A 27,464-nucleotide genomic window follows, 5' to 3' on the forward strand; every position below is an offset into this window, starting at 1 on the left:
GCTCATTCTTGCCTAACATGCTACGAATCCAAATTTTCACAGTTTTAGCTTCCTAGGAGAGTTGAGTAAATACAACCAACTACGATTAACCTATCTTCCTCTTCACAAGATTTCTAGAGAGGTGTGAATCAAAGAAAAACAAGGAGTCGCTAGAACCGAGTGACCAGATTTTCATGACCAAAGATATATACCAAGTCTCCAAATCATCTACTTGCAATGATAAAAAAGTCTAAATCACAATGTTGCAGACTAATCACATTTTATGAAGCTTTTTAACCTTACATTTGATCCCAGAATCATCCACAAATTCAACGTTTGGTCATCAACTGAAAAGTCGATATCATATGCGAGTTTAATAATTTGATCAAGAAACAATAATAAACCTATCTTTTGTACTAACCTTTTCAATATAATGAGAAATGTATTTGGGAAGCAGATTCAACAGGCCTGTTAGTTCCAATAAATATGTTTCCTGTACCATATAATACTGCATAAAGTGCACATTTTTACAAGCATTTATGATTTTCGAATTCAATTTGTAGCAGACAAAGTGATAATTGTTCTAAAACAAATCATTCCAACATAAGAAATCGGACAAACATTAAATGCAATGAGGAACAAATGCTTGAGATACCCGATACATAGTGATATTTCTGATCTGTGAAGCCGGTTTCATATTTGTCCCTTTTATTCACTCTATTTAACACAAATTCAGTGAGAATAGTGACGAAACCAACAAAGTTCCACTCGTCTCTCTTTTTCATCATCTCGACTATAAATCCACCACAAAAGATTTGTGAGGGAGTTCCCATCATCATATCCATTCAAGTTCCTGATTTTATCTAAAGCACCTTCTTTATCGTAAATCCCTTGCAATGCATATACGAAACCCTTCCAACCTTCTCCAACTCCTTGCCGGGCCAGGGCTGGCAAGGTCCACGATAATAGCTGTCTCACAAAATGTACATCAGAGAATAGAATTTCACTTATGGGCAGTATAGGCAGAAGTTGAATTCCCAGCCTACACTCCCTCCAGTCGGCCGGAGCAAACCAAAGACCACTGTCCCTTTTGTTAGCCCATAAAACACCCACCATCCTGTTCTCTTTGGTAAATTCCTCTCCATAAACATTGTCCTCCTCTCTCACATGCCACCAAGTTTGTGCTGCTCGAATTTCCAAAGCAGATAAAGCAGATCCAATAGAAACAAGGTGGCTGTCCCCATATGCCAGTCCCATAAGAGCCGCTGAATAATATCCATTAACGGCCTCACTCGTGCTCTCCTGATTTCGACCATCTGCAAACTCCGTAAGCCCTCCTGCCCAAGAATGCAATTTCCACAAGTCAAAACACCTCAAACGGGGATAATTTGAGTTCACTCGCCTGCTCAAGTTCATAAAGTCTGCCATAAGAGAATAAGCTTGTGGCTTGTACTTCCTTCCCCACGCAGCATCGATCTTGGCAAGAACAGCAATCCCATAGATGAAATATCCAAGGTGATAGTGGTGATCATTATAGATTCCAAATCCAAAATCAGCTCCCGAATCCGCTGATCCTAGTTTAGTCACGATTCCACCCCATTTTGGGTCGTACAAGAAACCATTAGCATCAAAAGTTCCATCCAACCAGGGCTCAATCATATCTTTCAAGAACTTCCTAATTGCAGGGATCACTTCAATATAACACACCTCTTCTGCAATCAATGCAAACCGCGCAGCTCTGGCGATCAGTTTCCCATAATAGTACGATGATGTTGTTGATACTGCATTTGAATTCAAGGCCTCAACATCCTTAATGAGTGCTTCAATTATCTCAGAATTTGATTCCTCATTAATCCCTCTAATTGAATGCCAAGTAACAGCAATAGGGTCACTTTTCAAAACCCAAGAATCTCCAACAACACCAACCAGCTCACCATCAATACTATTGTACTTGAAATCCTCCAAGATGGTAACCGAACTGTCAGTACTCGAAAAGAGCTGAAGATGTAAAGGATGGGCAAGCATTAATAAATCCCCCCACCCTCTCTTATCCCATTTATACTCCAAACTAAAAGGGTTAGTGAAAACAGCATCACCACTAATTGGATAACAAGAACTAAAACGATCAAGAACCGAGTCGAATTTTGGATCGGACAATACAGCAATTCTAATTATCCCCGAAAACACACTAGAAGTAATAGTAGAAACATCATGACTCAAATATATCGGAGAAGAAGCATAAAGAAGCCAAGTCTGATTGTTATTAAGCTTAATAGTGTACTTTGTGGAAGAACCATTTGGGGACAATTCAAGAATGGCATGAATAGTTGAAACTGACAGCGCAACACGACTCAATACATTACAAGTCAAGAAGGGGCTCCCCCTAACAAGAAAGAACCTAAGATTACTAGATGGAAGATCCAAAGTCACACTCAAATCATTGAATGCAGATATGATGTGGGTTGCATTCGAATTAGGATTGTTCAGTACGGAAATGGTGAGATCAGCAATAAATATCTCGTATAAGAAAGCAGGACTCTTGAACTGAGATGGGTAACAAAGGGTAAGAGAAGATTGAGATGATTTGATTAAATATGGGTGTATATATTCAGGCTGATCACCATTTTTCAACACGAAATTCTGAAAAAATGAATTCGTGGGTAAAGGATTGGAGAGGAGGTGGGGTGAGAAGAATGATGAAGGATCAGGCAGGACTGGAGACTGAATTTCCGGGAAGAGAAAAGGATGGGAGGACAGTTTTAGTGGTGGCGTTGACATGGTGTCGACTGGGGATTCCGGTGGATAGGGGGAAGAGGGCATCAGCGTCGGAGTTGGGGTCGGAGTCGGAGTCGGCGATATCGTCGGCGTCGACGGTGGTGGCCTTTTACGCGGCCGTTTCCTGAAAGGCTTTGTGATCAAGGTTGTGAGTCTTCGAACGATTTTCTTCGCCATGAATTTATATGGGGATTTATGGGCCAAAATAGAAATCGCAGAAGGTTTTGTGGACCAATATTGCAATTAGGTCACTTCGTACCTGTCAAAAAAATGAAAATTAGTTTAAAAAAATCAGATTTATTAGAATAAAAATAAAAATAAAAATAAAATAAAAAAGTCTCATCGCGTCACAAGAAGCCAAATTTTTTTTTTCTTCCTTTCATTTCCCCCACATTTTGTGTTTATAACGTAAAAATAAATTTATTTGAAAAGTTAATCCTATTTCTAAACACGAATTATTTCTCAAAAAGAATAAGCCTCTCAACAAGTTCACTTGGAGATTTTATCTTGTACGACTGTGGCAACCCTCTAAGTCACAGAGTATTTTTTTTTTAATAAAAATTAAAGGGGTGTTTGTTTTCCATTTTTGTAAAAATGAGAATGAAAAATATAATCGTTATGAACCCCACACGAGATATAGAAATTCAAATTTGGTATCTTCATGTGATGAATAACGATCATATTTTTTATTTTAATGGAGGAAAGAACAGGAAACAAATAGAAGCAATTGATTACAAAATTAACATTATATCAAGTGAAGTTGACATTCTAGAATTGCTAATAAAAATAAAAATTCAATATAAACGATAATGAAAACACGTATTGTAGTACTTACATAGTCAAATGTGCAATTAGTTTGTGCAAGGTGGCTGGAGTCTTGATTGGCTTGCTGAATGTGCTGGCAATATGGCCTTATCCAAGAAGAAGATAACCGTTCTAAGGAAGAGGAAACTTCGAAACTTTGTGAGAGAGAGAAAGAGAGCTAAGCTTTCCAACATAAATATGAAGAAAAATTGGTGGGGTAGGACAAGAAAGAAGGGATGGATTGGAAGGAAAGTTAGTATCTGTTCCTTGGGGTGACCAGATTATGATGAATTCCCTAAAGAGAGGCTTCTAGTTTGGAAGATGAAGAAAGGGATAATAAAAATGTTTTTAAGTCATTACCATGTTTTGATGAAGCAAAGAATGAGAGAAATTCATGTCTATGTAATATGTAGGGCCGATTTGGCATGTCTTTTCAAAAGTTAGAAAGCATTTTTCATATCCAAAAATTCATGTTTATGTAATATGAGAGAAATTCATGTTTATGTAATATGTATGGCCAATTTGGCATGTCTTTTGAAAAGTCAGAAAACATTTTTCAGATCTAAAAATTTTTGGACCTGTTGAACTAATTTTATAAAAGTATTTCTTCTAGTTAGAAGAACTTTTAAAGGAAATTGACTCAAACTTCCTCTAAAAATATTTTCAAAATAAAAAACTCTTAAAAATTAAGGTAACTTCCTCCAAAGGTACTTCTATAACAAGCAAAGATAAAAACCATGCCAAATAGGCCTATAACATTCCAACTCTTTGGTGACTCATATTTGATTTCAGCGGAATAGTATTGAGCAGTTTCGAAGAACATAAGTTAAATTTTGCGTACACAGAATTTTTCAGAAAATATAAATAGTTGTAGGCTGAACATGAACACCACCACAATTTGTTGGGTACTAGGCTCTTCCAACAAAGCATGACTGCATTCTGCTTCTGTGTTCGACTTGCATAATAAGTTGAAAACTACATTGGTTATGCTTTCATATCAGAACTTCACTACAGACGTCTGCTTATGAAAGAGAAACATAACACTACAGACGTCTCCTTATGAAAGAGAAACATAACACGAGGGAGATGTATCGTGCCGGATGACGAATGACAAGTAAAATGCGAGCTCAATTACACAAGGCATCCACGAAGAAATTTCGGACAACACTGAAATTGAGATGGTTCTGAACTCATCTATGAACAGGGTTCCCACCTCGTGCAGGTGCCTCGTATCCACCACTGGGGCGAGTAGGCGGTGGTGGTCCTGACACATGATGTGTATTTTCAATCGGTACCTGTCCTTGGGACCCAACAGCGCCTTGAGACGATGGATCATAGCCAGCAGCTTTCTGCAGATCATAATTAGATCCCCTTTGGACGTCATTTCCGGAATCTCTTCGAAAATCACGAGTAGGTGGAGGTCTTTGATCATCATAACCAGGTGCTTTATCAGCATCATAACCTGGTCCCTTCTGCGTGTCTTGCTTAGGTGCTCTCTGCATTTCATAAGCTGGGGCACCAATGAGTCCTCTCTGTGAATGGTAACCCGGTACACTTGGTCCTCTCTGTGGCTGGTAACCGGGTGCAGTTGGTCCTCTCTGTGGCTGGTAACCGGGTGCAGTTGGTCCTCTGTGTGCATCGTAGCCGGGCCCAGTTGGAACTCTCTCTGCATCGAAGCCAGGTCCAGTAGATCCTCTCTGTGCATCGTAGCCAGGTCCAGTAGGCCCTCTTTGCACGTCATAACCAGTCCTTTTTGATGCATCATAAGCAGCCCCCAAACCACCAGATGCAGATTGAGCTACAAAATGAGGAGAAGTACCCCCAGCGCCAGAATCATGTGCTCCACTCCCAGTGCCAGCAGCTCCAGCACCACTAGCCCCTCCTAAAAGTGACGTTTGGCCCTGCTGTGTAGAGAAAACAAAATTAGGCTTCACCAGGCACATTCCTAGAGAAGTGACACAAAATTTCACTTCTTGAAACTCAAGGCTTGGAAGTCAAATCAACCATGACAATGTGAAATTCTTTTCTGATGTTATGAAACTAATTTTAGATGTTCTGAATCAGTAAATGATTTCATTAAATTCATGAAAAGAAAAGTGCATCCTGCAGCATCAAAAAGATTCCAAGTGGTATATGTACTCTACATGATTTGAACGCAAGTGTAGTACTCAAAAAAGTCTGAATGCACTAGCAGTGTGATAACATTATTTTTTAGAATCCTTAGATATCAGAATGCTGAGACCAAACCAGTTCGTCGAATTAAACTAAAACAAACCAGAGTATTTCTCTCTGTGTCCAGAGTGACAGCCATGGCAATGCCATTTTCATGTTATCTACAGCACCCGTTAAAATCACTGCAGTTGGCAGATACTGAAATGGGAACAGGAGCGCAATTTGACCTATTGAAGAATTGCTTATCATAAGAAACAACAAAATATAAGTCCTGCAGTTTTGAATTTGAATCTAATTATAAGAAACCAACTCGAAATGTTTGAACTTTGCTTCGTGTAGGTCATCAATTTCACCTCAATACATTTTCTCCCAATGATTAAGATTGGGGAAGTGATCAGGAAGATATAATTTGATGCTTCGTGAACATATTTTATCCTGCCCAAAATGCAAAGGATGTGTGTGTGTGTCGTGCGGCCTGCAGGATTCAAATTCATAATATTTTGGAGTTCAACCTGGAAATATTTGAACCAAATCTCTAAAATTTTCTTTGATGATATCGCAATCAACTAATTCACATTAGCAAGCAGATGATATATACCTGTAATAAGCTATAGCCATCATGATAAGCATTTTGTCCAGCAGCATAGTTCCCCCCTGGAATACCCCCTCCACTGTATCCAGCAGAACCACCATATGGCCCGCCTGCATTTGCATTGTGACGTATTAGTTACTCATAGTAAAAAGATTGCAAGACAAAAATGTTTTTCCATGCACGACAGAAAAAAAGTCTGAAAGAACTAAAGCGATAGTTGGTTTAGACGCTTTTAGCTAAAAAATAAATAAATAATTATGTAATTACTTCACAACTTATTTGATGTTTTATTAGCAGAAACAAATAATTAATTATCAACCTATATTCACAAAGTTCAAAAATATATTTTTCTTTTTATCATTTCTGACCATTGATCATCAAAAAAATCAGAATCAGCTCAAATAATGCAAAACAAAACCGACCTACCTGTTTGTGGGTCAAAGTTTACAGAATTAGTTAACTCTGCTCTAAGCTTATCCACCTCTCTCGACATTGCCATATAGTTCTTCTCCATCACCTGAAGTGATTCAAGATGGTCACTGTATAATTTCTTCTCGTAGTCATAAGTAGCCCTGTATAGATATCGCCCAAAAATCATCAGAAATTTCAACTGCAATACAAACTTTTAGTTTCAGAAAACATTAAAAACATTACTTGTTAAATTAAATTATGGTAGGAAGAAATTTTCCATTCGTACATCTGACAAGCTCTTTAATCAACCAGTTATTAGATTAAAATAATTTTACCATTGACCGCATTACTACTAAAAAAACCATAGAAATGGGCATATCAGAGAGCCTAAGTTAACAACATAGAAAAAAGTATTAACAGTGTTTGATTTTTCCTTTATCTGGATTATACGTCATTCCTCTCTACTTTGAATTTTTCCTCACTTTTGTCAGACATTGGATATAATATTCTTTTGGGTTGTTTCCTCGTCCAACCAAATATCGGGAATAACTACCTGCATTGCTGATACTCCTGTCTCAGGCTCTCAATTTCAGCCATTAGAGCAGGAATCTGCTGTGCCTCAGAGTGAGCCATCTGAAGATCGCGTGTCAGCTGCTGCGCCTGGGAAATTTGTTCCTGTCTTGCAGAAAACAAGCTCCTAGCTTCAGCATGTGCTTGCTGAAACTCTGTTTTGATAGACTCTGCAGCCTGAAGTTCAGCCTCCATCCTCGCAGTTTTATCCATTAATCCTTTTGTGTGATGTTCTTTCTCAGCCTTCATATCAGCAATGTGAGCATGTACTAACTGCAACTCATGCTTGGCAGTAGCAAGATCTTGTCTAAGAGTTCCATGAGTAGTGGCAAGCCTCTGATTTTCAGTCGCAAGTTTGTTCATCTCGACATGTTGTGCAGTAAGCTTTTGTTCCATAACTTCAGGAAGCAACATTTCTAGAGGGAAACCACCAGGTGGAGGATGTTTTGGAGGGCCATAAGCATCATGATGCACCATGCTCCGGCCAGCAAGAGCGCGCCGGAGGTGGGGAGGAGGCACTCGGCTACTGTTTGCCATTACCTGCAACTAACAGGCATAACTAGTTACACACCACACAAGATATGGAATTGTTCTTTAATTTGCAATGCACCAATTCAACAAACACCACACTATAGCTTTATCAAACAATGCAATATCATGTTAGTATGCTTAGGACAACAAGCACTTAAGCGGAAAGGAAAGGAGGGAGGAAGATTAAATCCTCTTACTGTGATTGATGGTAGCATGGGATCAAGAACTACATGGTAACAAGGTTAAACAGCAAGCAAAATGATAAAATAAAGATCAAGAGGGAGACGGTAAAATTGAGTTAGCATGTAACTAACAACGAGATATGAATTAATGTTGCCAAGTTCATTAATCACAAAATAAATGACGGCATAGGGCAGATATCATGAGAATTTTTTTATTTAAGTACTCAAAACTTCGAAGAGTAGATGATAAGTATTTGCAAATACAAGACATGGTCACATCTGGGTTCCTGATGAGATTATCCTTTGGATTGACACATACCTGCTTTAAGATCTTTAGAGTTTAATTTTTTCTTGTGTTGGACTACTGGAAAATTTAAGTTAATAGAGCTTCTGTAGCATTTCCTTTTGTAATACATCAGGATCAGGTTTTTGAGCTCCAGAATTTCCAAATTCTGCCACTGAATTGATGGAATTCGTGTGCAGTTCACCTTTATAGATGTGAATGAATGAGTTACTATGCCAGCTGAACACAAGCTGTTCGCAAACTGCTTGTTTACTACAGCCCCTAATCATATATTAACAAACATCTAAACGTTAATAATAAAAATTACAAGAATAGATATACACATTTATATTAATATAATAAAAGGCAAAAGATTCAATCAGATTGAAAATCAGTTTGTAATTTCAGATTTTAGAGACCAAGGTTTAAAAACAAAATGATATGATTTCGGTACATACAAAGCCACACGTTAACAAACTAAGTTTTATTCCTACTTAATGTGGACTCGGCTACAAGAATCTTTTTTCTCAATTTGATTCATAGCTACATCTACTGAACCATTTTATGCAACCAAATTCTTAGCCAACCATGTTAACTTTTGGTTGGTTGTTAACTTTTGGTCTATCTTCTCCCTCTTCTAACATGCTGCTGAGATTGTGAAATTGTATACTCTTGTGAAATGGAGTTTCATTAGGTACATTCATACATGCCCAACCACCTAAGTCATCCTTATTTTAACCCAACTAGTGTCACAGTATATCTTATTACCTTATCCAATTCTAATGTAGTGACACGCCAATCTTAATGTCCTCATTTCCGTTGAGATCATCTTACTGAAATTGTCATTTAACGGCTAAAAACTCTAGGATTCCAAAATGTGCAAAAATAAACAAATGAAAGAGCATAAGGAAACAGGAGTTCAGCATTATAAAATCATGCAAAAATTATAAAACATATAGGGATTTTGTGATCTCTTGGAGAAAAGAACCTTATGGTTTAAGGAGGATAAGCAATCAGAATTATTTTAAATCATCAAAAACTTTGTAAACCATTGAAGGTTAAGGTTACCAGATAAAAGCATTGTTACAAGTTTGTCTACAAGCGTAGTGATGTGGAACAGTCTAAAGAACTCAAAAAGCATCCATCCAATGGAAGATGTCCTTCTATTGCTTTGTTTTATGGCCAAAATGTTAAACTATTTTATAAGTCAGAAGCCGGTGCAATTCAAATCCTAAAGGTTCCCTACATTTTTGTATGCCCTTGGTTTGAAGCTTGCACATGCTGACACTCACTATCACCTTCCAAAATCTGAACCCTAAGATTTTTTAGTATTAGAATTTCGCTTCAATAAGGTCGATGGCAAGTACTTAACAGCTTCGCTCATGCGTAATAAATGATTAGCATGACTCCAATGCATGCCAGCAAGCTGTTTGTCAACTACCAAATACCAAGAAAAGAAATGTAGATGGCTTGCTTCTTTCAAATGGCCAAGTCCTGGCTCTTCCTGATCACAACTACTGCTCTCATAGAATTAGTGGGAAGGGACAAAGAAGAGTGTTTTCATTGCCTTTGCTTACCAGGGCTCCCATGATAGTAGCAAACTTTTCTTTGGTCCCCAATTTCGTCATTCTCCTACTTTGCCTTATTCAGTATAAACATTTGAACTAGATGGAAGGGAATTCAAAATCAGACAGAACATGTACATTAGGATCAATATTAATTTGTACACAAAGTTGTCTCTTAGCAACCATGTGCCCGAAACATCTTTTTCGCATGCAGAGTTAACCAATGAATTGCATTTTCCAGCACAACTGATGTAAGTCAAGTTTCAGGTTAGTTCAGGGAATTGCAACGCCTCCTTTTTCAGAGAATACTATTCCTCCTACCTAAAAAAACTCATGGGCCAAAACTTATGCCGCAGAGGGGAAATGAGAGTAATTACGCAAAATTTATAAATCCTTCAAGAAACAATCACATTCTATACTCTCGTTGTCATGTCCAGGGCCGGAGCCACTGTTCCCGCTTGATTTTAGTACTGGGTAAAGCAGTTCCAAAGGCAAGGAGAAAACCATAAACAACCGCATCAAAATTTCAGGAGGTATATCATCGAGAAAATTGCAGTTGCGTAAGCAAGTTACTATCAATAAACAACAATTTTGAAAAAATAAAAAATAAACTATAAAGATCGACAGAATCTTAGAACAAATTTTGTTGAAATTAAATCATTCACAACAATCCAATCGACAGTGAAATCAACAAATTAAGCCCTTATAAATTTATAACATGTTTTTTCACACATGAATCTGATATTACCTTTCAAGTTTTGTTGAAATTAGATCATTCACAACAATCCAATCGACAGTGAAATCAACAAATAAAGCCCTCATAAATTTATAACATGTTTTTTCACACATGAATCCGATATTACCTTTCAAGTTTTGTTATGAATAAGATGAAGCCACTGCAACACAAGATTAAATTGGTAGCAACAGCCTCTCCTTCACGGTAAATTGTTCCCAATCTTTAGTGCAATACAAGGGGAAAAAAACCCTTCACCGCTTGTCCTCTATCTATTGCATAAAAGGGCACCTTACAAAAATACATTTTGAAAGTAAAAATACTGTAAACTTAAAAAGTAACACAATAAACTATTATTTTTTAATTAAAAAATTACATACAATGTCAATTTTATTAAAACATGAAATTTGCTAATAAAAAAGTGATAGAAATTTCAGAAAGACAATTAAAAACAATTGAAAAAAAGTGACAGTGACAAAATTTCGAAAAAAGTGATAATTACTAAAAAAATGACAAATTAAAAAAAGTGACAAGCGCCACCTCTCTTCAATTTCTTCGGATCTCATAATTTGGCTAAAATAATGGACCTGATGGTGCAGATTTGTGCAAGAATTGTTGTTAATGTGTATGTATCCACGACCACATATAGGGAACGAGGATTCAATCCTAGCTCGATTATACACCAAGTCAAACAATAATGTATAGTAACACTAGATGTATCCAAGTATTGCCATCTATAATTCTGCACTTTCACAATCCTTCAAGCATACTAGAGTCTTCAATATATCTTCTTTTAGTTTTGATCGTTCGTCTGATAAAACTCGATCACCTAAACTAAATGCAGTCTTTAATGCCACTGTAGACACCGGAAGTGTTAGTAGATCACGTGCGATTTCTTTATACAATTGGATATTACCTTTCGTTACACTTCCACCATGATAAAAGACTAAATTCTTATAATTCTTTTAGTTGTAACACACCACAAACATTCACACACATATATCTAGCTAAATCAGAGGGAATTTCAAGATTGTACTGCTAAAATCTATCACTCTAGATGTTAATGAACTAGTACTAAATGAAGAAACACTTGTATTGGTGTCCAAGTTATTACATAAATCATCTGAATTTGTTCAAATATTTCTTGAAAATGAACTTTGGGAAAGAACTGCCCTGACCTCCTTTTCAGTATAATGTTATACATTTCACGTAATGTAGATTCTATATGCATACGTGATAATTTCAAATTAATTTGAAATCTCATTTATAATAAATTTTGTGCCAGTTAAATTAAGTAAAGGGTCCATCATCAAAGCTAAAAGAAATAAATGGGGTAATTCTTCCCAATATTTACAAAATTTTAACTCCATTGAGTATACTGCATCAACAAAATTTGGTAAATTCCTATATTTATGAAAAGTTTGTGAAATGGAGAAAAAATGTTGTAAAACAAGTGATGATGTAGGGTAATAAGCACTACTATATTCCTTTGTGGCATCGAAAAAAGGTTTTAAAAATTTCTTATAATATAATGAAATCAATTTATCATAATTTTCACACGAATGTAACATAAAATATATAGATTTCATCTACGTGTTACAATAGTGACAAATGATTTTTCTTGTAAGCCATATTCTGCACACAAACTGTTAAATGTTTGCGTTCTGGCTAATGACATAAAAATAAAATTTATTGTTTGTCTAATTTTATCTAAAGGCAATTCTATATTTTCTAATCCAACTTTTACAATCAAATTAATAATTTAGCATACAGAACGTTGACGACCAATAAATTTTCAAATGCAGGATTAAGATCATTAATAAATTCATTGATAACAAGTTTGTTCACATCAGCATTGTCAAAAGTAAAATTTCGAAGATTTTCTTACATACCATATCCTTATATAATATCTTTTAAAACCATATATATAGTAGTTGCGTTATGAGAATATTCTATATATCTGAATTCAATAACTCTTTTATGTAGAAACCATGGATAAGTAATATAATGAGTCGTATCGGCAATATAACATTTTTATTAACACCGGTCCATAAATTAGAGGTAAACAATATAACACTATTAAAAGTTTTTAGTTATTCAATAGCAACTTGTTTTCTTTTGTTAAATAACTTCATAATGTCTGAATGAAAAGTATTTCTACAATAAGAAGTACACCTGTGTTGGAAAAAATTCTACACGAATGGGGTAAAGTGTATTAAGTTCATCATCATAAGCAACATCTCTGCAGTTACGTATGCAGCCATCCCTTTACGAAATCTTTCATGTGAATATGAAAAGATGGAAAGAGTAGAACCGAACCCGTCAAACACTAGTTCGGTTTGTTTCATAATTAGTTTCGCTTTACAACTCCTCAATATGTACTTATTCAAATGCGTTGTGCTTAAACTGGGCTTCCAACTAAGTTATTTGCAACAGTAATTGTAACATACTTTCCAAATATTAATTCTATTTTGATCACCAACTTTTTTACGTGTCATATGTTGCCAATAATCTGACGATTTTTTTGACCTTTTAGTAATATCGAGTACTTCTTCCTCTTTGATACCCTCTAAATCAATTGAAACTTTTTGAGATGCATCATATTCGCCCGGAGTACTCGAATTACCTTTAAATTGATTAATCTCATCGTTAATAAAATTCATCCATATTCTATAATTATTATAACAAAAGATACTGAATTTTAGAATAAAAAATTTAATATTAGAGAAAATAATTTATAGGTTGAAGTTGAAACTTGAAATTAGAATGCTACAAGTTAAAATTGATTGAAGAAAATTAATATGAAACTGAAGAATTCAACCTATATTTATAACCCAAAAAAAAATTTAAAAAAATCAAACCATTTAAACTAAATTTGAAAATTCAAATTTCATACCATAATTACTACCTGTTTAAGGCAGCTACACATAGACAGCTATCTAGCTATTGGCTATAACTACCTTAATCGGCAGCAAATCTGCTACCAATTTTAAATGTGTATTTTTTGGCATTTATTTATTTTTTTCAATTCGAGCCAAATGGCCCATAAAACGAGTCACCCTATGTGGCTTGAGTCGATGCCCCGAAAATGAGGCTCAACCCGAACCTCGATTAGATTTTTTTCGAGGCATGACTTGGATCAGTTTAGGCCGACCGAACCGACGTGTCCAATTTACATTCCTACAATCAACTAAGTCTAAACATAGATCTTAAATCCAAATATCAATATAATTTGATTTTGAAATTGTGCATGTACGATGCATTTGATGAAAAAAAAAATTTTAATATATTTGCATGTGATAGAAAACAATTTAAATAAATCAATTTGTTCACAGTCTAAATGCTTAAGGTTTTAAACGAGAGTACAAATTATCAAAAATTTCAACGTCATGCATGGATTCCTTAGCAAATTGGGCAGTGTTGCTAATTTTGTGCATCATTTGGTTAGTTTTCTCTTGAATCGGCCAGAAAATATTAACCTCAATAAACATTTATTCAATTTAGATTAGAGTTGGACTCTAATTTAATACTAAATTAAAATTTGATTTTAATTAAATATTCACCCGAATATATTCTAAAAATTAGAATTGGTTTCTAATTTGACATTTAATTAAAAATTTTCCTTGAGATTAGAATTGGATTTTAATTTGACATTTAATTAAAATTTGATTTTAGTTAAATTGTCTTGCCCTAAAATTTTTTCTTGAAAATTAGAGTTGGACTCTAATATCTTATTTAATTAAAATTTGATTTTAATTGAATGAGTTCGCCCTAAAATCTTGGAATTGGAGTTGGACTCTAATTTTGTTATTTAATTAAATTTGATTTTAATTAAATTCAACTACCTTAAGTTTTGAAATTAGAGTTGGACTCTAATTTAATGTTTAATTAAAATTTGATTTTAATTACCCGCCCTATAATTGTGGAATTAGAGTTGGATTCTAATTTGATATTTAATTAAAATTTGCCCGCTAATTAAATTAATTGATTAATATGATTAATTAATTATTTAATTGTTTCAATTCATTAGTCTAAAAGAGTTTAGACGATTTTAATTGCTAAAAACTTAAAGCGTATTTGCATATAATATTAGATACTATATAGACATACATTTATGTGATGAATGTACTATTGTGGACGATTATGGACTCAACCATGTGGATGTGTTGAATGGTTATTTTATTCTTGTTGTTTTATGAGATTGTGAGCTCTTAATTGTTTTGGGTCTACGAGATCGTTGTTATTGTTATTATTAAGGGTCTGTAAACTCTTATTCATTTTGGACCTGGGAGTCCGTTATTGTTATTATTATTTTGGACTTGTGAGTCTAATTTCATTTAGGTCTGCGTGTCAACTAATATAGGATATATGTTGCAGTTAGACTAATTGAGAAAATAAGAAGAGGAGAAAACCATGAAGATGGTGCATTGATACTAACCAATACGATACCCCATAGGAATTGACCAACTTATCTTTCTTATGGCTCGAGAAGACTAGATAGTAAAGTCTATAATCGTCCACACACACATACACACACACACATGTATATATATATATATATATATATATATATACACATCTTGGGATGTCCAAGAAGAGTCAGTGAACAACATGACACGGTGTATTGTATATGCACATATATGTATATATATATATATATGTTTATTTGCATGGTAGATGTATAATACAACATATATGATGTTACGATGATACTTTTGAATGCAAAATCCCTCAAATAAATATATTAAGTCACATTTATAATCGTCTTCCATCATTATAGTGAAAAATCAGAGTCCCAAATCGTTTCAATTTGTCGAGTACACTAAAGGCTGGTCTATTAGGGATATGTTTGACACTATGAAATATTTGATATTTCTGAATGACGAATTTAACTTAACTAAAATTTATCTTTAGTTAAGTACACTTAAAGAGATAAATTTTAGAGGTATGTTAAGCTAACACATAAGATATGTGAAGACAGAGATTTTTCAGTTTAATAATCTGAGAGTTGTATGGAGATATAATTGATAATAGTATCTACCCAAATGTTATATTAAAGTTTATTGAATACACTCAAGGTTTTAATATAATAAATGGGATCCTAACCTACTGGGAGTCAAGTATGAACTCTATAATTTTATTTGAGAGGGTCATATATTTGAGTTAAACAGTGGAAGCATAATTAATTTAATAAAAGTCCATATTAAATTAATTGATATATTTAATATATTATTCTTTTACTTTTTGTCATGTATACTTATTGAATCATGAGTAACCATGTGTCTTTTGGGTGGCATACTGGATGCCAACAATCAAACCAAATCAAATCTTCTTGATTGACACCGCAATTTGAGAATTGTTCTCATGCATGAAAAATTGGTTATGTTCTTGAGTAGCCCTTTCCAGAGATACCTGCTGATGACTCGATTAAGGAAGAAGTGGCTACTGTAATAAACACAGTGACAATGATAGTATTGCATATATGTGATGCTTGCAATTATGTCACTTGAGTTGTGAAAGAGAGTATAGATGTTAACACATGATTTTTTATTTCAAAAAGTTGTATGATAATAATCATGTGTGGGAGAGTATGAGAATTCCAAGCAACTATACCGATGCGAAATGACAGAGTAATCTCCAGTCGATGCTCAGACACTAAAGATGATTGACGTTGAGAAATGTCTCAATTGAGTTCACTCACAAACCATGAATTAAGTAATGACTTGGTTCTGCAATCTCCGTCAGAGAAAGCTATTAACAACTAATTATGAATTTAACGTGAATAAGTTTGAATGCATAATTATTGAGTTGCTGAACATGCTTAAGATTGTTATGCACAATATCAAAGTTAATAGTGGGCAAGCCATTGATTCCTCTAAGAAAAAGCCTAAAGGGGCTTTGGGAAAACGTCCAATATGGCTAATACAGTCAAAACGAAGGACAATATCAAATCTAATGACCCTTGCTTTCATTATAGAATGAAAGGTCATTGGAAGAAATATTGCATGGCTTACGTCTGCTTCACGAGTTTCTTAGTAATTTGATACCAGATGTAGGCCTTATATTTATACAAATATGGAGGAACTAAATAGAAGTAGGTCACTGCAAAAGGGAGAAGTTAACCTACACGTTGAAGATGAGCAAATGTTGCCGCATTGCTTGTTGGAGCATATTTCTTGCTATTGCCTTTTGGCTTAGTATTGAAATTAGAGAAATGTTACTTTGTACCCACCATAACTGAAACATTAAATAAATTTTATGTTTGTACATGAATTGTTTTATATTTAATGTTGAGAGCAATTGTTGTTCATACTTATCTTGATTAAGATCTTTATGGTATGGTAAGTTATAAATAACATTTATATTCTAAATTCTAAGCATTCTATAATGAGTATAGAAGTTAAAAGGCATAAATGTGATAATTTGAATAATACACCAATCTTACATTGCAGACTTGGTCATATAGATGAAATGCAATTTCAAAATTACATAGATATGTATACATAGAGTCAATTGATTTTGAATCGTTTGACAAGTGCAAAACATACATGTTTGGCACAATGACCAAATCTCATTTTGCTTGAAGAGGAATAAGTCTGCATAAATATTAATATAATACATAGTGATGTATATGGATCCATGTCAATTAGTGTAAGATGAGGTTTCTCTTATGTCATCAATATCATGTAAACTTGATGAAATTCAAGTATGAAGTTCTTGAAAAGTTCAAAAGATTCAAGCTAGAAGTAGAGAAACATATAGGTAAAGATACCCTCACTTTAAGATCTGATCGAAGTGTAAATATCTTAAAGATAAAAATTTAGATTATCTAAGAGAGAACGAGATTCTCTTGCAGTGAACTTCTCCATATACACTGCAACATTGTGGTGTATCTGAACAGAGGAATCGTAAACTAATAGAAATAGTCCAATTAATAACAAGCCATGTAAATTTCTCAAAATCATTTTTGGGGTCATGCATTAATTGCAGTGTACAACACACTAAATCATGTCACATCTAAATTGGTTAACAAAACTCCATACGAGTTATGGAAAGGGAATGGTCCCAATTTATCTCATATGAAAGTTTGGGCCATGACGTTTATTTGAAACGCCTTGAATCGGATAAGTTTGAGACTAAATCCGAAAAATACATATTTGTGATATATAAAGCAGATATTTGAATATAAATTCTATTATCGTGAAGAAATTTTTCGTCTCACGACATATTGTATTCTTAGAGAAAATGTTTACCCTAGGGAAGGACAGTGAGAGCAAAATGGAACTTGAAAGAGTTCAAGAGTCCACAGATATAGTTAATCAATTAGATAAATCTTAGCTAGATCCCATATCTGATATGGGACATACTCTTGATCAGGAAGTAGAGACTCCTGAGGACAGGACAACTCCATTTAAATCTAGTAGGATCATTCGACCTTCGACCTTGAAAAAGGTGCGAATCCACGATTATTAATTAGGTTTTGCTGATCCAGTATGATGAACCTACTAATTGTACAAAAACAAAGTCAAATGTTGACTTAAAAGAGACAATAAGGGGCCATGAAACCCTAGATAAACTCGACATATGTGAACAAGGTTTGGACCTTGGTCGACTCTCCTGATGGGATAATACCCAAAGGTTGTAAATGGTTTACTATAAAAAGTTGACATGGATGGAAATATCCATACATACAAAGTAAGATTAGTGACAAACGGTAACAAACAAAGACAACGTGTTGACTTTGATGAAACTTTTCGCCTGTAGCCATGCTAAGGTCCATTCAGATTTTGGTTGTAATAATTGCATACCATGACTATGGGTTAAAGCAAGTCTCTTGGAGTTGAAATTTTCGATTTGATAGAAGAATCAAAATGTTTGATCTTATCAAATATGAAGACGAATTGTGTGTTTACAAGAAGATAGTGGGAGTATTGTTGTATTCCTAATATTATAGGAAACGACATCCCTATATTTCAATCGTTGAAATAATGGTTGTTAAATGATTTATTCATGAGCGATATGGGCGAAACAACTTGATCTATGAGATAGATCTAGAAGATTGCTTAGCTCATCCCAATCTACATAAATAAAATTTTGAGAAGATTTTATATGGAGAAATTGGTTTACTCTTAAAGCGGTATGTTGAAAAGGTTCCAAACGTGAATCATCCATTGGTTCAATAGCAGAAACCTAATATATGATTGCTTCAGCAGCAGTAAAGAGTTACAATATGGATCAAGATGTTCATTAATGAACTTGGAGTAGTTCCTAATATTGTTGATCACATGACATTGTATTATGATAACAATAGAGTCACCGCGAATGCGAAGGAACTAAGGTCTTATCAATGATCCAAACATGTAATAAGGCGATATAATCTCATCAAATAGATAATACATAGAAATGATGTAAAGAGAAGAACGAATTCCTACATTTACAATATTGTAAATCCATTGACAAAGAGTTGTCGTAGTATAAATATGATCGTCATATAGACTCTTATGATATTGGATACATAAGTGATTGGATCTAGTACAAGTGAGAGGTTGTAAGTGTTATGTCCTAAATCTAATCAACATTGGACATAAATACCTTTAATATATAATTAATGCTATTTAATGACATATCTATTATTGAATTTAATAATAGACAATTAAATTAAATAATATAATCCGTAGATTCAATTTTTTTTAATTTGTTAATCATAAGGAGTTGTGTGAGATACAAATTACATATGATTGAATCTTAAATCGTCTGTGGTCGTAAGTAGTAATGAGATACGGATATCGTTATTACGGATAGACCATTACGTGTGGCATTTCTTACTTGTGAAGTAAGTAGTTGATCACATAAACTAAAGTGTGATGACAGTTGAATGAACCCGTGGATGTTTTGTTCTAGAACAAAACATTGAAGACCCGCCTAGAGATTCCACATGGATAACTATTTGAGTATCAGTGGTTAATCTCTAACATTCGGTAGTGAGATTGGTCCTTTGACTTGAGGTCGTTATAGTACCTTATATGAGGACAGTCATGTTTTGACGGTGTTGGACGTTGCTCTGCTCAGGACCGCTAATACGACATCGTTCAGGTATGTTAAGAATCGTATGAAGGTTGTGAATGACTAATAGAGGATCGTCACTCTTATATAGTAAGAGATTATGATATGTATTTGATTCAATTACGTCGATAACGAAATCATTGGCCAATATATACTGATAAATCAAAAAGGAGTTTTCGACTTATATTGGCTTAATAGTGGAGTAAAAGATATGATCAATAATCGAGATTGACACACTTCCATATCTCGTAATTGATTGGATCATATTGACGAATGGATTGTAGTTTCACGATAAACGAACGAGTTTGATTTTGTCATACCATGTGACATTTATCGTCACATGTATTACTCTGACATATTGCTAGATATCAATCTGGGACGACGAATGTGAATTGTTGATAAATTAAAAGGGTATTTTAATTTATCATTTTTGTTTAGATAAAATAATATTTCACATCCGTAAGTATTGTGATCGAAAACCTGATGGGTCGCACACAAAAGAGAATTGAAAGATTACAATTTATCAGCTAATTAATTTAACAAGCATTTGATTAATTAATTGATTGTATTTGTTATTTATAGGCCTAAATTAATTAATTGGATTAATTAATTAGCGGAACAAATTTAATTAAATATTAGATTGAGTCAGGCCAAGCTCGTCTAGGCATAGATAAATAACTGATTAGAGTTTACAATTTTGTAGGAAATTCATTATTCTTGCTAGCACAAGAAGAGAATTTTAATCCTATAATCTTGTTCTCTGTGAATCATCGTTGGGAGTTGAACAATTAAATAGCCGTGAGTGACAGATCGAAACTTCTGGAACAAAAAGAATGGCAAAAGGTTTCCATAATTTTTAAAGGTACAATTTTCTATCACAATTTCTATTTAAACACAAAAGAATCGTAGGTGGGAATCGAAATTTGTCTTAATTTTCTCTGCGTATTAAGTAGATTCCCAACACATTATTTGTCAAATTATGAATCTTATGACTATAAAATAGATTATTTTCGACCTGAACTTTTCAATTTTATCGCGTGGTTTTCATTTAGAATGTCGATTAAAACTAAAGTGATATTATCTCTGATTATACCCATTTTTTTAACTGAAAAACAAAAAATAATAATAACAATACAGGAAAAGGAGTAAGAAAAAGAAAAGGGGAAAAAATAAAAATAAAATTAACAAGCCCCAACCCTTGGGACCGCAGCTCGACCGCTCCTAGCCCGTCAACTCCCCCCTCACGCCAGCTCCGCCCAAAGAAACATCACAAAAGGATTGTCTCAGCCTTTTTCACCTTTTTCATCGACAAAGCAAGGTAAGAAGAGGAATAAGAAATTATACTCTCAGCAACATGCTTATTGATTCCTTTTGATTTTATCTAGTAATTTCATGAATTTTTATAACATCTAGCCACTTTGGTAAATTCTTCCCCAAAATTAATTGGCATTCTGTTGAAAGACTCTTTATGCTTGATGGCTGGTTTAGTGTATACAGGCAGTGAGAGCCAGCTAGTTAAAATTGTGTGTGCAATTCTAGTTAAAGGACACTGGGACGATATTTTGAGACCCAAAATTGGTTCTTTTGTTACTTCTAGTGTTATTAATCAAGCACTGTTGAAGTTTTCCCTTCATGGGTTTTCAATTTCTTGGTCGTTTTTTAAGTGGGTTGAGTCGATTCCGCATTACAAGCATTCTTTGCAGTGTTCTTGGACAATGATTTGTGTTTTAACGAAGCATAGGCATTTCAAGTCTGCTCAAAACTTGCTGGAAAAGATTTCGCTTAAGGATTTTTTATGGTCCCCCACTGTTTTGAATGCTGTTGTGAGTTGTTATGATGATCCGGATGTGAATTCGCATGTTCTTAGTTGGTTGGTTATACTTTATGCTAATTTTAAGATGACCCCTGAGGCAATTCAAGTGTTTGAGCACATGAGGGTTTGTGGGTATAAGCCCCATTTGCATGCTTGTACCGTGCTTCTGAATTTACTGGTTAAAGAAAGGTTTACTGATAAAGTGTGGAAAATTTATAAGAAAATGATAAAAGTTGGGGTTCTTCCGAATATACATGTATATAATGTGTTGATTCATGCCTGTTGTAAGTCGGGTGATGTGGAGAAGGCAGAGGATTTTTTAAGTGAAATGGAGTTTAAAGGTATATTTCCTGATCTTTTCACTTATAATACACTTATTTCATTATATTGCAAGAAGGGTATGCATTATGAGGCTTTATGCGTGCAAGAGAGGATGGAAAGAGGAGGAGTTTGTCCCGATATTGTAACTTATAATTCACTTATTTATAGTTATTGTAAAGAAGGTAGAATGAGAGAGGCTTTAAGGCTTTTTAAGGAAATAAAAGGCGCTACTCCAAACGAAGTGACGTATACTACTTTGATTGATGGTTATTGCAGAGTGAATGATCTTGACGAAGCTTTGCGTTTGCGGGATGTAATGGAGGTAAAGGGGTTGTACCCGGGGGTGGTTACCTACAATGCAATTCTAAGGAAGTTATGTCAAGAAGGCCGGATAAAGGATGCAAATCAACTATTACACGAAATGAATGAGAAGAAAATTGAACCTGATAATGTTACATGTAATACGTTAATTAATGCTTATTGCAAAATTGGAGATATGAGTTCTAGTTTGAAAGTTAAAAGTAAGATGTTGGAGGCTGGATTGCGACTGGATCAATTCACTTACAAGGCATTAATTCATGGGTTCTGCAAGGCAAGAGAGATAAACAGTGCTAAAGATATGTTATTTAATATGCTTGACGCGGGATTCTCTCCAAGTTATTGCATATATGCTTGGTTTGTGGAGCTATACTGCAAACAAAATGATGATGAAGCACTCTTAAAATTACCGGAGGAGTTTGTTCAAAGGGGTCTCTGTGTTGACATCTCTGTGTATCGGGCTATAATACGAGTTTTGTGCAAGAGAGAAAAAACTGATTGTGCTCAAAAAGTATTTAGCATTATGCAGTCTAGGGGAATATTAGGAGATACTGTTATCTATGCCAGTTTGGCATATGCATACTTGAGAGCTGGTGATGCTGTAGCTTATTCAGCTTTGTTAGATGAGATGTATAATAGGAGACTGATGATAACTCTCAAAATCTATAGAAGTATGAATGCTTCGTATGCTAATGATGCCATCAATTTAGGCATGTTTTGGGATCACATTGTTCAGAGAAGCTTGATTTCCAAAACCATTTATCATCAAATCCGAATTGAAGCCGTAAATCTTAAGCAAGAGTTGTTAAAATGAAAAGCTTTAGTCTCAAGTTCAACCTGTTTTTGAGGTGGTATAGAGCCTCAAGCAATCTATTACTCCTGCTGTTCTTGTGCATCTGGTGTCCCTGGTACTAAATTGGGTCGTTCATCGACAAAAATGATTGATGTTGCCCAAGTCAAATGCTTTCATTGGTATTGTCTCATTTCAATTACTGATACCCTTTATACAATCGGGTGCGGTTTAACAGATTGCAACTAAAAGGTTTGGCAGTCTCTTATACGAGTTAAGGAGGAAGGTTATGTGCATGGCACGCTATCGGGTGTCAATTTGTTTTTTGAGTTGTACACAGAACCATTTTACATCTAGTGTTTGATTAGTGGAGTGCAGGAAGCCCAGAAATCAACCATCTCTCTCTGTATAACATGCCCGTAAGTACTGAATTACATTTTTTTTCTTTTTTTTTTTTAAGTTACGTATTTATTATATTTCTGAGTGGGCAGGTTAATATTGTTCTAAATGACTTGTTTTAGAAGAATTTTTTTTCTTCGAGTAAGGACTTTTTTGCAGTTTGATAATGAGCTGAACTGGAAGTATGATTTAGTTTTATAAGAGCCAGCGAAGGGAATTAGGGAAGTAGAATTTAGGGGCAGAAAATTTCCATGTAATTGGTCTTTAGTTAGTTTATGAAATTTTATGCGTAAAGAGACCAACCTGTCTATCGTTTTCTTCTTTTTCTTAATGAAAACCGATTGTTTCTGCAACAGAGCTCTTATCCCACCGTGAGAAAAATGCAGAAACTAACAATTTCTGTGTGTTTTATGTAGCCCCTGCATATCTGCCGACAGGCAAGTCCTCTGAAACAAATGCCGTCTAACCTTGTATTTGAAATGATCACACACCAATGAACTTTGAAATTTTGCAAAGCTGCCAATGAGAAAGGAGCAATGCTTCATTGGCAAGGACTCACTATCTTCTGTTTGCTTTCTCTTTCCATGATCATAGCTTGTGTAAAAGAGATCTGCTGTGTTAGGCTGACAGCAAATGTAAAAATGACAAATCTTAGACATGAATCCTAAACGAAAAGGGATTCTTGGAGCTGACCCCAAATTGCTTGGGAACATGGCTTCGTTTGTGGTTACAAGTTTGAATTCATGTCTTTGTTTTTTGTTCTCGTGATATAAAAGCGCTGCTAAAGTTCAGGGTAGTTACGTGATGTGGAATTTTTCACAGGTGAAGAAATTTGATATTCTTGTAGATAAAGATTTAAAAGGGAAAATGGTGGCATTGAGCTGGAGGAAATGGGTCGAGTAGCTCTTTTGTTCAGCCAAAGCTAATATCTTCATGGCCAGATACAAAAACTCTGAAATGGAATGTTCGGTATGCTGCTGGAAGAATGGACCGAATTAAACATGATTAAAGAAAAAGAGAAGCTATAATCTTGTCTTCTTTACTGTGTATCGTTCTCTCGGTGTACCTTGCACTCGAGTCATATTGACATACTGTGTCCCCTTTCAATATGTGGGAGTTTAACATTGTCAATGGTTTAAAGAATTTGAGGAAGAGTTGAATGCAAAAATATCCATTGTATGCTATGTTAATTTTGTTTTTTTACATTTTGCTATTAAAATTTAATTTATTAGCAAAGGATGATGGAATGGATACTTCACTTGATATATAGATTTTTGGTTTTGGGAATGAAAATTATATGGTGCTAATGGAATCTAATTGTGGAGATGATGGGTTACATAGAATTATTTTTCCAGAAATTCCATAGGAGAGAGAGGCAATTAATCCTATGTCACTCGGTATCCAACTCTGAAATCCATCTTAAGCACTATTCATATAGAATTTATATCAAAATTTTACATTTGAGATAGATTCACCCTCGACACTCACTCTAAAACAAAAGAGATTAGAAAGAAAATGATTATGGATTAAGTAGAACAGAATTGATTGAGTGTTAGAGTCGTGGAAACGCTTCTTCCATATTTTGGATCTTAGCTCCATGGTATAATTTGTTACTGCTGATCTCTCTCAAAATCTCCGTATAATCGAAAGTGATAGCTTAATTATTTTTACAATAGGATGTATTAGTAAAATTTAAGTATGTTTCAAAAAAGTTAACCTAATTGTCATCGATGATTCGATATTTGAAGGAGACCGAATAAAAATAAATAAATCTATCTAATCTCAATTTGATCATTCGAGAGATAAACATGAATGTGTAATATATGCAAAAGTGTCTATATCCCTCATAAGAGACTCTTGGTGGGGATTAAAAGAGCATTGGCACATCAAAAATCTCAACTTGGAAGAATGCAATTACTTTTCTTTGGATCCATATGCCCATCAACCCATGTGATTTGGATAATATTACTGTGTGGACATTTCTTCTAAGAATTAGTGGCTGTGGTTCTACTCATCATAGTGGCATCATTTCATTGGCCTAGGTTATTTCCTGGAAGTCAGATTCTGATTGATTCAGCTTCTGACACGTGCTTCATTCCTCGTATTATCCGAAGAAAACAGTATTCATAAGTTTCATGGTGAATGCATTGCCACTTGGCAGAATTAAACTTTTTTTTTTTTTAATTTGATTTTTATGATTTTGTTTTTCTGCATTTTGCTTGGGTTATAATTACCTTTATCAAAAAGTTATTCACTACAAAATCAATGTTAATTTTGAAATTGAGGTCTACAAAATAATGTTAACTTTGTGTTTGGCCCATCTTTTTATCACATTTTTACGAATAATACTTTATTGAACTTATTTGGGTCTTCTAATTAGGCATTGACATGGTTTTATTTGTTTTTGGTTTCAAGAGAATCGAATCGAGCCATGAACCAATATTTTTTTTTTTTTTAAAGATTATAGAACCTAATCGAAATTGAAACATTCGGTCCTGATTTGGTTTAGTTTGGTTATGATTTCATTACTTAAAATTTCAAATGATAAACACAAATTAAAATCTATCATTATATCCATAAGTTAGTAATATATGCCTGATTAAAAAATAAACGTTAAACATTCAACAAATTCAACTTCAAATTATCAATCGCCAAATGAAATATTGTGTAATAAAATTCATTCCCAGAAGTCCAAACTAACAAACTAATAACATAGTCATAATTTACATACACAAACATCAAATTCCATCTCCATACAAAATATTGTCTAGTAACAATGATTCACTAACATAGACTAATGAATCACTTACAAAAGTCGAATTTTTTTTATGTGATTCACTGATTTGTTATATATATATATATATTGAGTTTGGTTCTTAGTTCTGGTTAAAACTAAAACCAAACTTCTTAGTTTTGGTTAAAACTAAAACCAAACTAGAACCAGACCAAAACCAAATGGTTCTTGGTTCTAAGAACTAAAATTATTATTATTTTCTTTTTTTTTTCTTTTTATTTTTTAAGAATCGAATCGAATCCCTTGATTCAGTTCAATTCTGATTTGATTTGGTCTGATTTAATCATTTTATCCACATCTACTTCTGTAGCACAAAAGGAGTCCGATATAGAAAACGAAATTGGTTGAATAATGTTCCATAACTATAAACGCCATAATCAAGTTTAAATTCAAGTAAGTTATTTGTCTTTGTTTATTTTTTCGTTAGCACTAACATCAACCACCCAACTTATGATCTAATTTTAGAATACGACATACCACACCAAGGGTTCGCTATACCTTCTTGGAACTTCTTCTTCTTCTTTTTGTTTTTTTTCCTTGTCTGACACTAACTTGATTCGAATTGAATATATTACGAAATAAAAATAAAATTTGATATTAACTTTCTGTGCAAACATAAAATACAACGTACAAGAGCATCTTTAAGAGATTTTTTAAATATAAGATATTCTGTATTTTAAAGAACCAATGTTTAAAAATAATCTCCAAGAGAACTCTCTATTTTACCTTTTTAAAATATAGAGTTGGAGATCCGAACTCAATCTCTATTCTTATTTTATAATGGTGCTAATTTAAGTTATAAATTTCAATACTCTATTTCTTAACAAATCATATGTAAATCAATAGGTTATTAACATTTAAAAAAATAATGTTAAATGAAACATGATGGAAAAATGCTTATTGAAAAATAAAAATAAAGTGTCAAAATAAAGAACGCCACTAGAGTGTATAAAAAATTTCAATGATTTTTTTATAAGAATGTGTGATTGAAAATCATTGTGAGTGAAAAATGATTTTTAAATAAGGATAATGTTATCTAACATCCGTCTGTGTGACAATGGAGGCTCATCAAAACTTGTCTAATGAGTTAAATGTGTCTTCACTTCATTAGATAATTAAAACTGAGCCCGTATCGTCACCTAAATTGGTACTAAATAGCATTATTTTTCAAATAATTACTTTAACCAAATATCTTAAACATTTCTAAAACTTAAATTCTTATCAATTCACTTGCCCTCTTAGACAAGTTCCTTATCTCTTTCCTCTTCACCTCACCTCAAACTTTCTATCTTCATATGAACAAAATCATGTATAAAGTGCAAAAATATGTGGCTTAAACACATGATAACGTCTATTGTGTAATAGTTAA

At 34.0% G+C, this 27,464-nt stretch overlaps 3 protein-coding genes across 13 annotated transcripts; 1 reads left to right on the forward strand and 2 right to left on the reverse strand.

The window, feature by feature from the left end:
* Positions 1-450: 450 nt before the first annotated feature.
* On the reverse strand, positions 451-3,732 carry LOC111409775 (endo-1,3(4)-beta-glucanase 2-like). The gene is made up of 2 exons (XM_023039813.1): positions 3,590-3,732; positions 451-3,013 (listed from the first exon to the last, which is right to left on the reverse strand). The coding sequence occupies exon 2, from the start codon at positions 2,929-2,931 to the stop codon at positions 712-714; it is 2,220 nt and encodes a 739-aa protein (XP_022895581.1). The 5' UTR covers positions 2,932-3,013; positions 3,590-3,732; the 3' UTR covers positions 451-711.
* A 579-nt stretch (positions 3,733-4,311) lies between these two features.
* Positions 4,312-10,906, reverse strand: LOC111409785 (protein FLX-like 2). Of its 10 annotated transcripts, none has more exons than XM_023039887.1 (7): positions 10,728-10,906; positions 8,336-8,581; positions 7,287-7,843; positions 6,749-6,894; positions 6,329-6,432; positions 5,186-5,459; positions 4,312-5,152 (listed from the first exon to the last, which is right to left on the reverse strand). In XM_023039887.1, the coding sequence occupies exons 3-7, from the start codon at positions 7,838-7,840 to the stop codon at positions 4,749-4,751; spliced, it is 1,482 nt and encodes a 493-aa protein (XP_022895655.1). In that variant the 5' UTR covers positions 7,841-7,843; positions 8,336-8,581; positions 10,728-10,906; the 3' UTR covers positions 4,312-4,748. The 10 variants fall into 10 exon arrangements, with proteins under 10 accessions (XP_022895655.1, XP_022895647.1, XP_022895637.1 ...); XM_023039879.1 differs by having other exon boundaries at positions 5,186-5,462; XM_023039869.1 differs by having other exon boundaries at positions 4,312-5,459.
* A 9,957-nt stretch (positions 10,907-20,863) lies between these two features.
* On the forward strand, positions 20,864-24,506 carry LOC111409823 (pentatricopeptide repeat-containing protein At5g38730). Of its 2 annotated transcripts, none has more exons than XM_023039899.1 (2): positions 20,864-23,321; positions 23,718-24,506. In XM_023039899.1, exon 1 carries the CDS (start codon positions 21,136-21,138, stop codon positions 22,924-22,926), a length of 1,791 nt encoding a protein of 596 aa, XP_022895667.1. In that variant the 5' UTR covers positions 20,864-21,135; the 3' UTR covers positions 22,927-23,321; positions 23,718-24,506. The 2 variants fall into 2 exon arrangements, with proteins under 2 accessions (XP_022895667.1, XP_022895675.1); XM_023039907.1 differs by having other exon boundaries at positions 24,124-24,506.
* The last annotated feature ends 2,958 nt before the right edge of the window (positions 24,507-27,464 follow it).

Source organism: Olea europaea, chromosome 2, assembly GCF_002742605.1.
Source record: "Olea europaea var. sylvestris chromosome 2, O_europaea_v1, whole genome shotgun sequence".
NCBI classification, from domain to species: Eukaryota; Viridiplantae; Streptophyta; class Magnoliopsida; order Lamiales; family Oleaceae; genus Olea; species Olea europaea.